This window comes from Mobula hypostoma, chromosome 6 (genome assembly GCF_963921235.1).
Source record: "Mobula hypostoma chromosome 6, sMobHyp1.1, whole genome shotgun sequence".
NCBI classification, from domain to species: Eukaryota; Metazoa; Chordata; class Chondrichthyes; order Myliobatiformes; family Myliobatidae; genus Mobula; species Mobula hypostoma.
The window spans coordinates 178,249,717-178,266,499 of NC_086102.1; the positions used below are offsets into that span (position 1 = coordinate 178,249,717).

The 16,783-nt window shown below is 41.7% G+C and overlaps 1 protein-coding gene across 2 annotated transcripts in view; it reads right to left on the reverse strand.

The window, feature by feature from the left end:
- Window positions 1-349: 349 nt before the first annotated feature.
- Window positions 350-16,783, reverse strand: part of LOC134347737 (potassium voltage-gated channel subfamily H member 7-like) — a 579,490-nt gene continuing 563,056 nt past the window's right edge. For both annotated transcript variants that reach the window (XM_063050141.1, XM_063050140.1), the window contains 4 exons: window positions 15,963-16,226; window positions 7,386-7,557; window positions 4,776-4,959; window positions 350-824 (listed from right to left, as the gene is read on the reverse strand). In XM_063050141.1, the coding sequence (XP_062906211.1) occupies window positions 540-824; window positions 4,776-4,959; window positions 7,386-7,557; window positions 15,963-16,226 (905 nt within the window). In that variant the 3' untranslated portion in view covers window positions 350-539. The remainder of the gene's footprint in view (window positions 825-4,775; window positions 4,960-7,385; window positions 7,558-15,962; window positions 16,227-16,783) is intronic.

The following is a 16,783-nucleotide window of genomic DNA, read 5'->3' on the forward strand; positions in this document are numbered from 1 at the left end:
AAGCAAGCTAATGGGTTTAGTGGAATGGTTAGATGCTATTTTAAGCACAAAATGTACAGTTCCCACTTAATTGAAAGAGCTATGAGCTCAATGTGCTTATAGTAGCTGTTTATTTCAAGTAATAATATTTAGTTCAGACCAGAACTGCAGCCTCTGTCTGTCAGACTTAAGTATGCAGACATCATTCTCCCTTCCCCCTACCCTCCCTAACCCATGAAATCTCTAGTTTGAGTTCAAACTAACTTCATGCAACACAGAAACCAATGTAATGGCATGCATTTCAGGCTTTGTTATTTATTCAAGGTGCCTTGGATTACTGGCAGTGCGATATTTTAAATGTATTCTTATCGAAGCTTTTTCAGGTCATTATCAGAGAGGAACTTTAACATTGTGGGCTCAGAGCTGAAATGAATCTACAGTGCTTTTGCATATGACAGTATCATTGTAGACCCCTGAGACATACATGGACGATGCTATTCATAAATAGGAAAACAGCCACTCGAAGCAGCAAAACTATTGAAATGCAGAGTACTAATTGGCTATATGCCTGGAAGACCAGGATCTGACAGATGCCTGTGAAGGCCCAGTAGTCCCATGGTGCTTACTGAAGAATCTGGTAAGGAAGGGTGTCGCATTGTATGCAGAGAGGATTGCGACTGTTGTTGCTGCTGCTGTTGTTGCTGTTGGGACTGTAAAATTTGTTCTGGTTCTTGGTCCAAAAATGTGGCAAAATTGTCTTCTGATATTGTGTTGAGGTGTACACCACTGGACAATGACTCTTTGGATTTCAGTTTGGATTTTTCAAAATCTGAAAACTCAGGACTCTGAAAGAGAAAAAAATCAAAACGTGCAGTTGGAATATCACAGTAGACAATCCAGCAATACTTCTATGTAGAGTAGTGGCTCATTATATCGATCTGGAGTGATGGTGAGATCTAAGGATCGAAGTACATTTATTATCAAAGTATGTATGCAGTATACAACCCTGAGATTCATCTTCCCACAGTCACGAAACAAAGAAAACCATGGAATCCATTCAAAGAAGAACATCAAAACTCCACCACACAAAAAAGAACAAGTCATGCAAAATCAAAAAAAAACTGAGTGAAAATCTCAAAATATAAAACTAATCAAATATACAGTATATATTCCAGATCATGTCTGGAACACCGTATATAGTCTTGGTTTCCTCATGTAAGGATAACTTCCACTAAAACTGCCAGACTATCAATTTACATATTATCTGGTTTCAATACATATGCTTATATTACATTGGAAGTAGAGAAGAGAATGTCTATCAGGAAATAGGTGAACAAGTTGGAACCATGCCCATTGGAGTTCAAGAGACGAGGAGCCAACTGTTATTAAAACATGCAAGGTTTTGAGGAGAATCGTTGAGGTAGGTTTGAGAGGAGAATTCTGTCATATGACTGATCAAACTGAGGGGCATATATTCAGATTAAGGGCTATCTGTTTAAAATGGAGATTAGAGGGAATAGTTTCTCTGCGAGGGTTGTGAGCTTTTGGAATTCTCCACACCACAGTGTGACAGAAACTGATTCATTATATTCATGGATGGGATGGACAGCTTTTGGTCTATAGGCCTATCAAAAGAATAAATCAAGGAAGGTAGTGCACCCGTGGCTGACAAGAGAAATTAGGGATAGTATCAATTCCAAAGAAGAAGCATATAAATTAGCCAGAAAAAGTGGCTCACCTGAGGACTGGGAGAAATTCAGAGTTCAGCAGAGGAAGACAAAGGGCTTAATTAGGAAGGGGAATAAAGATTATGAGAGAAAACTGGCAGGGAACATAAAAACTGACTGTAAAAGCTTTTATAGATATGTCAAAAGGAAAAGACTGGTAAAGACAAATGTAGGTCCCCTACAGACAGAAACAGGTGAATTGATTATGGGGAGCAAGGACATGGCAGACCAATTGAATAATTACTTTGGTTCTGTCTTCACTAAGGAGGACATAAATAATCTTCCAGAAATAGGGGACAGAGGGTCCAGTGAGATGGAGGAACTGAGGGAAATACATGTTAGTAGGGAAGTGGTCTTAGGTAAATTGAAGGGATTGAAGGCAGATAAATCCCCAGGGCCAGATGGTCTGCATCCTAGAGTGCTTAAGGAAGTAGCCCAAGAAATAGTGGATGCATTAGTGATAATTTTTCAAAACTCGTTAGGTTCTGGACTAGTTCCTGAGGATTGGAGGGTGGCTAATGTAACCCCACTTTTTTAAAAAGGAGGGAGAGAGAAACCGGAGAATTACAGACCGGTTAGCCTAACGTCGGTGGTGGGGAAACTGCTGGAGTCAGTTATCAAAGATGTGATAACAGCACATTTGGAAAGTGGTGAAATCATCGGACAAAGTCAGCATGGATTTGTGAAAGGAAAATCATGTCTGACGAATCTCATAGAATTTTTTGAGGATGTAACTGGTGGAGTGGATAGGGGAGAACCAGTGGATGTGGTATATTTGGATTTTCAAAAGGCTTTCGACAAGGTCCCACACGGGAGATTAGTGTGCAAACTTAAAGCACACGGCATTGGGGGTAAGGTATTGATGTGGTTGGAGAACTGGTTAGCAGACAGGAAGCAAAGAGTGGGAATAAACGGGACCTTTTCAGAATGGCAGGCAGTGACTGGTGGGGTACCGCAAGGCTCAGTGCTGGGACCCCAGTTGTTTACAATATATATTAATGACTTGGATGAGGGAATTAAATGCAGCATCTCCAAGTTTGCGGATGACACGAAGCTGGGTGGCAGTGTTAGCTGTGAGGAGGATGCTAAGAGGATGCAGGGTGACTTGGATAGGTTGGGTGAGTGGGCAAATTCATGGCAGATGCAATTTAATGTGGATAAATGTGAAGTTATCCACTTTGGTGGCAAAAATAGGAAAACAGATTATTATCTGAATGGTGGCCGATTAGGAAAAGGGGAGGTGCAACGAGACCTGGGTGTCATTATACACCAGTCATTGAAAGTGGGCATGCAGGTACAGCAGGCGGTGAAAAAGGCGAATGGTATGCTGGCATTTATAGCGAGAGGATTCGAGTACAGGAGCAGGGAGGTACTGCTGCAGTTGTACAAGGCCTTGGTGAGACCACACCTGGACTATTGTGTGCAGTTTTGGTCCCCTAATCTGAGGAAAGACATCCTTGCCATAGAGGGAGTACAAAGAAGGTTCACCAGATTGATTCCTGGGATGGCAGGACTTTCATATGAAGAAAGACTGGATGAACTGGGCTTGTACTCGTTGGAATTTAGAAGATTGAGGGGGGATCTGATTGAAGTGTATAAAATCCTAAAGGGATTGGACAGGCTAGATGCAGGAAGATTGTTCCCGATGTTGGGGAAGTCCAGAATGAGGGGTCACAGTTTGAGGATAAAGGGGAAGCCTTTTAGGACTGAGATTAGGAAAAACTTCTTCACACAGAGAGTGGTGAATCTGTGGAATTCTCTGCCACAGGAAAGAGTTGAGGCCAGTTCATTGGCTATATTTAAGAGGGAGTTAGATATGGCCCTTGTGGCTATGGGGATCAGGGGGTATGCAGGGAAGGCTGGGGCGGGGTTCTGAGTTGGTTGATCAGCCATGATCATAATAAATGGCGGTGCAGGCTCGAAGGGCCGAATGGCCTACTCCTGCACCTATTTTCTATGTTTCTATGTTTCTACCATGTTTGATGAGGAACAGGCAGGATAGTGGAGCTGAGGCCAAAATCGGTCAGGTTCTCATTCAAAGATATGACAGACTATTTGGGCTAATTCGTCTTTATTTCTTGTGCTCTTATAAATCATCCAAAATACTCACGTTCAAGTAGTGGCCTCTTGCAAAGGTTTGATGCTCATATGAGATCTCACTACCTAACCAACTCCACCGTTGAAAACTTCTCTCCACCCCCCCCCCCACCTTATCCACCATCCTCTAAACTCTCTGACAGCAGGTGTATGATTTAAAAGCTAAAATTCAAAAATTATGTCAGAAGTATAATGAATTGGACTATTAAAAAAAGTTTCCCAGCATTCCAGTTTTCAATGTAGATGGTGTTGTAGGCCAACTATCTCCCAACTTAACTGGGACTACATAGTTCTGGCATGGTTTCTGTTACTGACATAAGGAAGTATTAAGTCATGATATGTAGTGGAGAGTATATTGACTGGCTGCATCACAGCTTGGTATGGAAACACCAATGCCCTTGAATGGAAAATCCTACAAAATGTGATGGATATGGCCCGGTCCATCACGGGTAAAGCCCTCCCAACCATTGATCACTTCTACATGAAGCGCTGTCGCCGGAAAGTAGCATTCAGCATTAGGGACTGACCATTCAGGATACGCGCTCTTCTCACTGCTGCTGTCAGGAGGAAGGTACAAGAGCCTCAGGTCTCAAACCACCAGGTTTAGGAACACTTACTACCCATTAACTAATCAAGCTCTTGAACAAAAGGGGATAACTTCACTCAACTTTACTTGTCCATCGTTGAAATGTTCCACAACCATTGGACTCACTTGCAAGGACTCTTCATCTCATGTTCTTGATATTTATTTATTTATTATTTCTTCTTTTGTTTTTTTCATAGCTTTTTGTCTTCTACACTCTGATTGAGTGCCCCCAAGTTGGTGTGGTCTTTCTTCAATTGTTATGGTTATTATTCTGTACATTTATTGAGTATGCCCACAAGAAACTAAATCTCTGAGTAATATATGGTGACATATACTTTGATAATAAAATTTCCTTTGAACTTTGAATTTTAGTAATGGATGTTTACCTGTGGAGTTGTGGGAAAACTGTGGTTTGTGGTTACAGGTTGGACTGTAGGTAGCCCTCTTGGTGATGACCTCTGATAGTCTCTCGTGGTTGTTACCATGCTGTACGCAGGTGGTCCTGACATAGACTGCCGTTGCAGTAACTGCAAGATGGCATGAATGTCAGTCGACATTTGTGATTCCAGTCTAGAAAACAAAGAATATTGCATATTTTATTCCAACATTCTCTTTAAATCTCACATACTTATAACAAACAGTAAGAGGATGACTCAGGAGAGAATAGGTCCTCCTAAGGACCTATTGTGGAGCTCCAGGTGATAGCTTTTTAATGTCTATTTTTCCTTGGAAATGAATAAATAGTAGACATTTTGGGCTGAGACCCTTCTTCCGGACCAGTTCTGAAGAAGGGCCTCGACCCAAAACGTTGACTGTTTATTCATTTCCATGGATGTTGCCTGACCTGCTGAGTTCCTCCAGCATTTTGTGTGTGATCCTTTGGATTTCCAGCATCTGCAGACTTTCTTGTGTTTGTATTTCTCCTTGGCAGTTTAAGACTGAAAGGTGAGATATTCAAGGGGATCTTCTTCACTCAGAGGGTGGTGAGAAGGTGGAACGAGCTGCTGGCAAAAGCAGTGGATGCAGGTTTGATTTCAACATTGAAGAAGAGTTTGGATAGGTACATGGATGAGAGGGGTGTGGAGGGCCATGTTCCATGTATGGGTTGATAGGACTAGGCCGAATGACAGTTTGGCATGGACAGTGTGGGCTGAAGGGCTTGTTTCTGTGCTGTAGTTCTTTATGACTATGAGGATATCATGGACACCAAAGAAATGAGGGCAACAACAGTGAAGCCTTGGAATATATCCATGTCATGAGGAAGGAGGTATTTGCAGCTTTGAAATGAATTAAGGAGGGCAAGTCCCCAGATCCTGTCCAAAGGCATGTCTGGACCTTATGGGAGTCCAGAGAAGAAACTGTGGAGCTCCCTTTGGAGATATTTGCTTCTTTGTTATCCACTGCTGAAATTCCAGAACGCTTGAAGGTGGCTTATGTTGTTCCACTGCTCAAGAATGGTAGAAGGACAGGCCAGGGATCCACAGGTCAGTGAGCCTGACTTCAGTTGTGAGGAAGTTACTGGACAGAATTCTGAGGGACAAGATCTCCCATCACTTGTAGTTAAGGCCCAATCAGGAACAGTCAATTAGAGAGATGAGCTGAGGAATGGCAAGTGGCTTTCAAATTAGTTAAGTGTGAGCTGATGCATTCAATCCGGGGCAGTACCTAGACAATGAATGGTAGGGCACAGCTGAGTGTTGTCTAACAGAAGAATCTGAGAGTACAAGGGCAGAATTCGCTGAAAGTGCTGAGCAAGTTGTTGGTGTTGAAGGAGAATGGCAGCACATTGGTCTTGGTCAATCAGGGCATTGTTTTTAGTAGAGATATTTTGTTACAGTTGGATAAACTGTTGGTGAAGCCGCACTTGGAATATTGTGTACAGTTTTGTCACCCTGTCATGGGAAAGATATTGTCAAACTGGAAAGGGATTAGGAGAGATTTACAAGGGTGCTGCCTGGAGTATAGGACATGAGTTATATGATCATGCCAGATCTTTATTCCTTGGAGTATAAGGAAAATGAAAGGTGACTTGATAGAAGGTCATAAATTCATGAAGGGCATGGATAAGCTGGATGGTCATAGTCTTTGTCCCTAGGGTCGGGGAGTCAAAAACTAGAAGGCACAGACAGAAGATAAGTGGGGAGATGTTTAAAAGAGACCTGAGAGATATTTTCTTTAAACAGAAGGTAGTGAGTACCTGAAATAAGCTGCCAGAGAAAGTGGTCAATGCGGATACAATTGGGCTTTGAGAGTTACGAGTCAAACACAGACATCTGGGACTAGCAGAGAGGATGCTATGGTTGGCGTGGACTAGCAGAGAGGATGCTGTTGTTGGTGTGGACTAGTCAAGCCAAGGGCCCTGTTTTCATGCTGTGTTACTCTATGACAGAACCATATTCTGTGAATTTTACTTAACGATGTAGACTAATTATAAGAAGGAGCTGAATTGACATATCTGGAAAACACTTCATGAAATAGAACTAAAGATATGATTTCATGAAGTCCATGCACGGTCATGCACTTTGGTAAGAAATAGAAGTGTAGACTATTTTCTAAATGGAGAGAAAATTCAAAAATCTGAGGTGCAAAGGGATTGGGAGTCCTCGTGCAGGATTCTATAAAGATTAATTTTCCAGTTGAGTCGGTGGAGAGGAAAGCAAATGCAATGTTAGCATTCATAAATATAAAAGTAAGTTGAGGCTTTAGTTGGCCATGTGACTAACTAGCCTGTTCTGAATTGTCTTAATCATATTTGTCACCCTGTTGCCACATCTCTTCAAATGCTTTTCCTCCTTCCTTCTATCCAAATTCTTCTTATGTAAAGAACAACCACAGATGCAGGAAATCCAAAATAAAGATCAAAATTGCTAGAATTACTCAGCAGATCAGAAAGCATTTATAGTAATAGAAAAAGAGTTAATGTTTCAGGTTAATCACCTTTAATATGAATTAGGAAAAATCTTATTCGCGTTGACAGAGTGGAGGGAATAAATTACCTGCTGAGGTGTTCCTGAAGTAAATCTAGTCTGTGCTCAACCTCACCATAGGTTAAATCACTCCCTGACTCTGAGATACCCTGGGCTGCATGAGAACTTGCTGATTGAGTAGACATATCAGGGTATTCCACTGTTTTTCCACTTTCCCAGTCTTTTAGTCTCTCACTGGAATCTGACAAAATCCATAAAACAAAACAAAATTATTTTCAATATTTGTCTTGTTACCTTTAGCAAATGTGGTGATGTAAAAGTTGAAAATGTTGTGATCATTAATAATGAGAATATCTTTGACTTGCAAATAATATTAGCAATTAAAAGCATACCAAAACAAAAATCCATAGGTCTAAATTAACCAGTTATTACATTATTTACTGTTGTGAACAGGATTATACATTGCTTGCTTGTTATCTGCTGTGCAATGACAATCATGGTCTTTCCATGAACATCATTGTTCTTGGCAAATTTTTCTACAGAAGTGGTTTGCCATTGCCTTATTTTGGGCAGTGTCTTTATAAGACGGGTGACCCCAGCCATTATCAATACTCTTCAGAGATTGTCTGCCTGGTGTCATTAGTCACATAACCAGGACTTGTGATATGCACCAGCTGCTCATACAACTATCCACCACCTGCTCCCGTGTTTCACGTGACCCTGATCAGGAAGCTAAGGTATTCCTTGACCAAGGGTGACCTGCAGGCTAGCGAAGGGAAGGAGCTCCTTACACCTCCTTTAGTGGAGGCATTTCTCCTCCCCGCACCCACTTGCAAAGTAATTTAAAAAATCATTGAAATAGAAAAGAGCAAAGCTGATGCTCTTCATATATTTCAATGTCGGGGTGTTACTTCATGCTCAGATGTGCTGATATACAGTACATGTAAATTTCTAGCTAACCTAAGGTTTTGTTTCCAGTTGTCTGTTTTGAGTCATATTTGTTGCAGTTCTGAAATAGAATGTAAGAAAATAGAGCAGGAAGAAACCGTGTCCCTCAAGATCATTCAAAATGATCAATATTACCAATTGTAGCATTTGAGAGTTTGGATAGGTATAAGGATGAGAAAAGTATGGAGGGCTATGGTTTGGGTGCAGGTAGATAGGACTAGACAGAAGAACAAGCTGTCACAGAATAGACAGGCTGATTGGCCAGTTTCTCTGCTGAAGTGCTCTGTGACACTATGGCTGATCTGTCCCAAGCTTCAGTTCCTCTTCCGTGCCACTTTCTCATTGTTGTCAGTTCTCTGATTGTTCAAAACAATTATTTGCATCCTCTTTAAATGCTCCAGCGTTCTAGCCTCTACAAACTCCTGAGGTAGAGAACTTCTGAGATTCATGACCCACTGTTAAAAGAAACACCTAGCTAACTCTGCTTTAAATGCTAGCCTCCTAATCTTTGAACTGCATGTCATTGTTCAAGGATCTATCTGTAAGTACAGTACTGGAAGCATCTTAGTATCTATCCTGAACTATCTTAGGATCATCTATTCTCCAAAATGTCAAAGAACAATGATCTAATTTCTTTAGCTAATCATGATAGGGACATTCCTCTCACCCCAGAAATTAGCTTAGTGCTTCTCTTTTGAACTGTCGCTATTTTTAATAAGTTCAGGTAGTAATGGGGGACAACGAAATAGCGGACAAATTGAGTAAGTATTTTGCCACAGTCTACACTGTGGAAGACACTAGCAGAAAGGTGGAAGTTCCAGGTGTCAGGAGGCATGAAGTGTGTGAGATCGCCATAGAGAGAAGGTCCTTGTGAAACTGAAAGGTCTGAAGGTAGATAAGCCACTTGGACCAGACGGTATACACCTCAGAGTTTCGAAAGAGGTGGCTGAAGAGATTGTGGAGGTATTAGTAATGATCTTTCAAGAACCACTCGATTCTGGAATGGTTCTGAATACTGGGAAATTACAAATGTCACTCCAATCTTCAAGAATGGAGAAAGGCAGAAGAAAGGAAACTATAGGAAGTTCAGTCTGACCTCAATGGTGGGAAGATGTTGGAGTCAATTATTAAGGATGAGGTCTCAGGGTACTTGGAGGCACATGATAAAATATGTCATAGTCAGCATGGTTTCCTCAAGGGAAAATCTTGCCTGACAAATCTGTTGGAATTCTTTGAAGAAATAACAAGCAGGATAGACAAAGGGGTATCAGTTGATGTTGTAGAAACATAGAAACATATAAAACCTAGAGTACAATACAAGTCCTTTGGCCCACAATTCTGTGCCGAACATGTACTTACTTTAGAAATTACCTTGGGTTACCCATAGCCCTCTATTTTTCTAAGCTCCACGTACCTATCCAGGAGCCTCTACCATGGTTGCTGGCAGCCCATACCACGCACTCACCTCCCTCTGCGTAAAAATACTTAACCCTGCCATCTCCTCTGTGCCTACTTCCAAGCACCTTAAAACTATGTCCTCTCCTGTAGCCTTTTCAGTCCTGGGAAAAAGTCTCTGACTATCCACACGATTGTGTACTTGGATTTTCAGAAGGCCTTTGACAAGTTGCCACACAGGAGGCTGCTTAACAAGCTATGAGCCCATGGTATTACATGAAAGATTTTAACATGGATAAAGCAGTGGCTGATTGGCAGGAGGCATAGAGTGGGAATAAAGAGACCCTTTTCTGGCTGGCAGCTGGTGACTAGTGGTTTTCTACGGGGGTCTGTGTTGGCACCAATTCCTTTTATAATATGCCAATGATTTGGATGATGGAATTGATAGCTTTGTTGCACAGTTTGTAGATGATATGAAGATAGGTAGAGTGGTAGGTAATTTTAAATACAGAGGCTACAGAAGGAAATAGACAGATTGGGAGAATGGGCAAAGAAATGGCAGATCGAATATAGCCTCAAAAAGTGTACCGTCATGTACATTGGTGGAAGAAATGGAGGGGTTGACTATTTTCTAAATGGATAGAAAATACAAAAAAAAACTGAGGTGGAAATGGACTTGGGAGTCCTTTTGCAGGATTCTCTAAAGGTTAATTTGCAGGTTGAATCTGTGGTGAGGAAGGCAAATGCAACGTTAGCATCCATTTTAAGAGGATTAGAATATAAAAGCAAGGACGAAGCGTTGAACCTTTATAAAACACGGGTGAGGCCTTACTTGGAGGATTGTGGGCAGGTTTGGACCCCTTATCTTACAAAGGATGTGCTGACATTGGAGAGGATCCAAAGGATTTTCATGAAAATTATTCCAGGATTGTTTGGCTTGTCATACAAAGTGAGCTTGATGGCTCTGGGCCTGTATTCACTAGAACTCAGAAGATTGAAGGGTGACCTCAGTGAAAACTATCGAATGGTGTAAGTCCTCAATAGAGTGTACGTGGTGAGAATGTTCTCTATAATGGGAGAGTCTAAGACCAGAGGAAATAGCCTCAGAATAGAGGAGTGTCCTTTTAGAAAGGAGATGAGGAAGAATTTCTTTAGCCAGAGAGTGGTGAATTGGTGGAATTTTTTGCTGATGGCAGCTGTGGATGCCAAGTCTTTATGAATATTTAAGACAGAGTTTGAGAGAATCTTGATTGGTCAGGCATGAAGGGATATGGGGAGCAGACAGGAGAATGGGGCTGAGAGGAAAATTGGGTCTGACATGATGAAATGGTGGAGCAGACTTGATGGGCTAAATGGCTTAATTTTGCTCTTATATCTTATATCTTATGGTCTTATGCATGGTACTCCAGGTGTGGCCTCACCTGTACAATTATATCAATACCTCCCTTTTTCTAAACTCCAGTCCTCTCGCAATAAAGGCCGATCTGCCATTTGCCTAACTAACCATATGTCGGACCTGCTTGTGAATTTTTATGCTCTCAACACAAGAACATCTAGATATTTCTGTTGACTCATCTGCAATCTTTCTTGATTTAGATAATTACCTTTAGACATAGTCTCACACATCACCACGTTAAATACTAATTGCCAAGTTTTGGCCCATTGTTCAACTCAACTATATTAACTTGCTGGCTCCTAAAATAGCAAACTTGGATATCTTACACTTTGCTACCTCTTCCATGTCATTAATATACATTGTAAATAACTGAGGGCCAAAGTATGATAATTGGAGCACTCCACTAGTTACCAAGGGCAATAATGCCTGCACGTCAATGATGTATCATGTATCACAGTAAAAGATCAGTCTGTATATTCTATCTGTTACACACACTTTTTTAATTGCGTTTAATTATGTTCTTTCCAGACTGAGAAAGTGTGATGTAGTGACTACACACTACAGATGATGATAAGTACAGCAATAGAATAATCAGAAAATGCTACAGATCTTCATTTAGAAAGACAGGGACTGATTAGGGATGGTCAGCATGCATAACTTTGTGCACGGGACACCAGGTCTCACAAATTTGATTGAGGTTTTTGAAGAGGTAACCAAAAGGAATGATGAGGGCAGGGCATTGCCTGTGAACATTAGTGAGGCTTTTGACAAAGCCTTGCATGATAAGATGGTTCAGAAGGTTAGTTACCCCCAAAAGGAACACAACCCCAAAAGGAGATTTGCATACCTCATTGACCCAGAGAGCTATGTTGGCTGGGGTCAGGGCTTTATGGTAGGGTCACCCATGCCAAACAGGTCTAAGTGTAGGGGCCAGACTAAGAGCGATCCACCATGTTTGGAGGTTCAGCTCAGGGCTAATGTCCCTGGCTGATAAAACAAAATTGTTATGGAAACAGAAATGAAGAATCCTTCTATGAGTATTCAGAGTCTCTACCCGGAACTTGAATGATTGACAGTAGTGAAAACCATGCTACTGACACGATGCAGGAAGCCTGGAACACTGCCAGAGGTTAAGGACCTTCATTGTTACCCTAACCTCCAGCAGCATAATGGGCAGTAAAGAGAAGGTTAGTTCCCATGGAATCAAGGGTGAGCTGGCTAGTTGAATACAAAATTGGCTTGGTTGTAGATGGCAGAGTGTGGTAATGGAGAATTATTTCTTAGGGGTGACGTTATTAGAAGTATATAATATATAAAGATCAGATGCATGGTCACATTCTTTCTCTCAGGATAGGTGAATCTAAAGCTTGAAGAAATAGCTAAGGCAAGAGGAGTAAGATTTAAAGGAGATTTGAGGGGCAAATTTTTCATAAACGGTCTGCTAGATGTGTGGAACAAGCTGTTAGAGAAGTGATAGAGAAGAGTGCATTTACAGCACTTAAAAGACATCTGGATGGGTACATGAATAGAAAAAGTTCAGAGAGATAGAGGGCCAAACACAGGCAAATTGGACTAGCTCTGGTAGGCACCTTGGTTGGTATGGAAAATTGGTCCACAGGCCCTCTTCCACTTTGTACGATCTCTGACTCTAACACCAATTATATATCTGGAGTTATAAGAGACTGCAGATGCTGAAATAAGAACCAGGAAATAAACTGCTGGAGGAAGTCAATGGGTTAACTAACTTATGTGTGGGATGAGACATGATCAACATTTCACATTGAAACACTGCATCATGATGAAGAGTGGAGAGAGAAGATATTGTCTTCATTTGCACATTGGTTGTTTGTCAGTTTTGTGTGCTTTTTTCATTGATTCTATTGTATTTCTTTGTTTTATTGTGAACGCCTACAAGAAAATGAAACTCGGAGTAGTATTTGCTGACATTATGTACTTTGATAATAAATTTGCTTTGAAAAGAGAGGAAGAGGTGGAACAGGGAGCGGCAGATGATAAGTGAAACCAGATAAATAAAGTATATGGACAGATGGAACCAACTGTGGGAGGGGGAATGTGGGACAGTGTTTCACTTTTTATCTCCCTCTCCCTCTCTCCCACCTGTTTCTATCCACCCATTATCCCTGCCTTATCTAGTCCAAATGCCACTAACCAGCTTTTACCCCAATACTCCCCTCTCCTCCCAAACTTGGCTTCATTCGCCCATTCATTCATGCTTTGTCTGGCTGCACCTACCGCCTACCACCCTCTGCCTTAATTCTAAATACGGGCTAACTTTACTCTACACCTATAACTGTGATGCACAGTGTCAACGTGAAATGTTGCCCATCCCCTTATCTCCATGGATGGAGATTTTCAGTTTAGAACTTCAAAAATGCTTGTTTTCCATTGTCTCCTATGCAGCTGTTCATAAATTAAATGTAGCTTGGAAGGTAGGATCTTCGACATGAGCCAATGTTCAATGACATTGGGAAGTAATAGAACATGGGAATTAATCGGGCTGCATGACAATTGGTCCGAGCAACACACAGAAGATGTTGGAGGAACTCAGCAGGCCAGGCAGCATCCATGGAAAAGAGTACAATCAACAATTCGGGCCAATACCCTTCATCAGGACATGAGGCTTGATGAAGGGTCTCGGCCAGAAACGCTGACTATACTCTTTTCCATAGTTGCTGCCTGGCCTTCTGAGTTCCTCCAGCTTTTTGTGTGTGTTGCTTGGATTTCCAGCATCTGCAGATTTTGTCTTGTTTGTGATTAGACAATTGGTCTGATCTTGTTCCAACTCCCAACAGGACGCTGTGTCCACTGGCAGAACTTTGGCTGCATCTCAGAAGGACCTATACTTTTAGCTAAGTATAGCTTTCCCTTCCGAAGAATGCCAGGCAAATGACCTGCACTAGAATGTTGTTTGCTGGAGCATGACAGCATGATGTTCACTATTTCCATCATCCAGTTCACTCTGGCTGCAACGTCAAATTATTTACTGCATAAAAGCCGATATATCTGGATCACAAATAATTGGACCCAGGCTCAGAGCTATTTAAACTCAAGTATTGCTGTGTTCAGGAGATTCAGATAGATGTATTAGTGATAATTAGGGAATTATAGACCGGATAGCCTAACGTCGGTGGTGGGGAAACTGCTGGAGTCAGTTATCAAGGATGTGATAACAGCACATTTGGAAAGCGGTGAAATGATCGGACAAAGTCAGCATGGATTTGTGAAAGGAAAATCATGTCTGACGAATCTCATAGAATTTTTTGAGGATGTAACTAGTAGAGTGGATAGGGGAGAACCAGTGGATATGGTATATTTGGATTTTCAAAAGGCTTTTGACAAGGTCCCACACAGGAGATTAGTGAGCAAACTTAAAGCACACGGTATTAGGGGTAAGGTATTGGTGTGGGTGGAGAATTGGTTAGCAGACAGGAAGCAAAGAGTGGGAATAAATGGGACCTTTTCAGAATGGCAGGCGGTGACTAGTGGGGTACCGCAAGGCTCAGTGCTGGGACCCCAGTTGTTTACAATATATATTAATGACTTGGATGAGGGAATTAAATGCAGCATCTCCAAGTTTGCGGATGACACGAAGCTGGGTGGCAGTGTTAGCAGTGAGGAGGATGCTAAGAGGATGCAGGGTGACTTGGATAGGTTGGGTGAGTGGGCAAATTCATGGCAGATGCAAGTTAATGTGGATAAATGTGAAGTTATCCACTTTGGTGGCAAAAATAGGAAAACAGATTATTATCTGAATGGTGGCCGATTAGGAAAAGGGGAGGTGCAACGAGACCTGGGTGTCATTATACACCAGTCATTGAAAGTGGGCATGCAGGTACAGCAGGCGGTGAAAAAGGTGAATGGTATGCTGGCAGTTATAGCGAGAGGATTCGAGTACAGGAGCAGGGAGGTACTACTGCAGTTGTACAAGGCCTTGGTGAGACCACACCTGGAGTATTGTGTGCAGTTTTGGTCCCCTAATCTGAGGAAAGACATCCTTGCCATAGAGGGAGTACAAAGAAGGTTCACTAGATTGTTTCCTGGGATGGCAGGACTTTCATATGATGAAAGACTGGATCAACCAGGCTTATACTCGTTGGAATTTAGAAGATTGAGGGGGGATCTGATTGAAATGTATAAAATCCTAAAGGGATTGGACAGGCTAGATGCAGGAAGATTGTTCCCGATGTTGGGGAAGTCCAGAACAAGGGGTCACAGTTTGAGGATAAAGGGGAAGCCTTTTAGGACCGAGATTAGGAAAAACTTCTTCACACAGAGAGTGGTGAATCTGTGGAATTCTCTGCCACAGGAAACAGTTGAGGCCAGTTCATTGGCTATATTTAAGAGGGAGTTAGATATGGCCCTTGTGGCTACGGGGGTCAGGGGGTATGGAGGGAAGGCTGGGGCGGGGTTCTGAGTTGGAGGATCAGCCAAGAACATAATAAATGGCGGTGCAGGCTCGAAGGGCCGAATAGCCTACTCCTGCACCTATTTTCTATGTTTCTATGTTTCTATGTACCTTTTATTTATTTCCTTAAACCAGCTGTTTATCTGTTGGTGATATTTTAATCACATAGTTAACAATCCTTGTATTAGTATTATTTTTTTTTATTGACATTCGGTATGGAATACGTCCTTCCAGACCTTCAAACCACACCATCTATCAATTTCCCAACTTAATCCTAACTTAATCACTGTTCAATTTACAATGACCAATTAACCTACCCACTGGAATGCCCTTGGAGTGTGGGAGGAAGCAATGGGAATTGAACCCCGGTCACCAGTACTGAAAAGCAGTTTGCTAACCACTATGCTACCATGCCGCTCCATGCAATAAAATGTGATCTACCATTCTTTAATGTTTTTACTATACTATTCTGGTACCTCACCTGGCATCTTAGTTCTTCTTTCAGATTTTCTGTTTTGAATTTCGGATCCTTGCGCAAAGCCCAGTCTGCAGTTCACTTCTATCTCTGCAGGATAGTCCAATATGCCAGAACATAGTGGTTTTTTCTCCTCATCCGCTGAGGTAGAAAGGGAAGATGAAGTACTTGGTTTTTCTTCTAAATCCCTTTTTTTATAATAATGTTGCTGGTCGCATCTTGGGATGTTTTGAGATGCTCCCTGCTTCCCATATTCTTCTTCATCATCTTCTGTGATAGAAAATATTATTAAATGAAGTAAGCAATTGTTATTTTAAGAAACCCACAGACCAGAAAATGGATTAGCTATTTATTATTAATGTTTTAATGATTTTCTTTAATTGGTGTGGTTGATGTATGATATACTGTGGTTTGCATAAAAACGTGAAATAGAATCCATTCAGCCCCTCATATCTTAAGACCATAAGATATAGGAGCAGAATTAGGCCATTTGGCCCATCAAGTCTGCTCTGACTTTTCATTATGGCTGATCCATTTTTTCTCTCAGCCCCAATCGCCTGCCTTTTCCCCATATTCCTTCATGCCCTGACTAATCAAGAATCTAACAACCCTCTGCTTTAAATATTCCCAATGATCGGCTTCCACAGCAGTATGTGGCAACAAATTCCACAGATTCACCACACTCTGGCTAAAGAAATAACTCCTCATCTCTATTCTAAAAGGACACCCCTCTATTCTGACAACACACATCAAAGTTGCTGGTGAACACAGCAGGCCAGGCAGCATCTCTAGGAAGAGGTGCAGTCGACGTTTCAGGCCGAGACCCT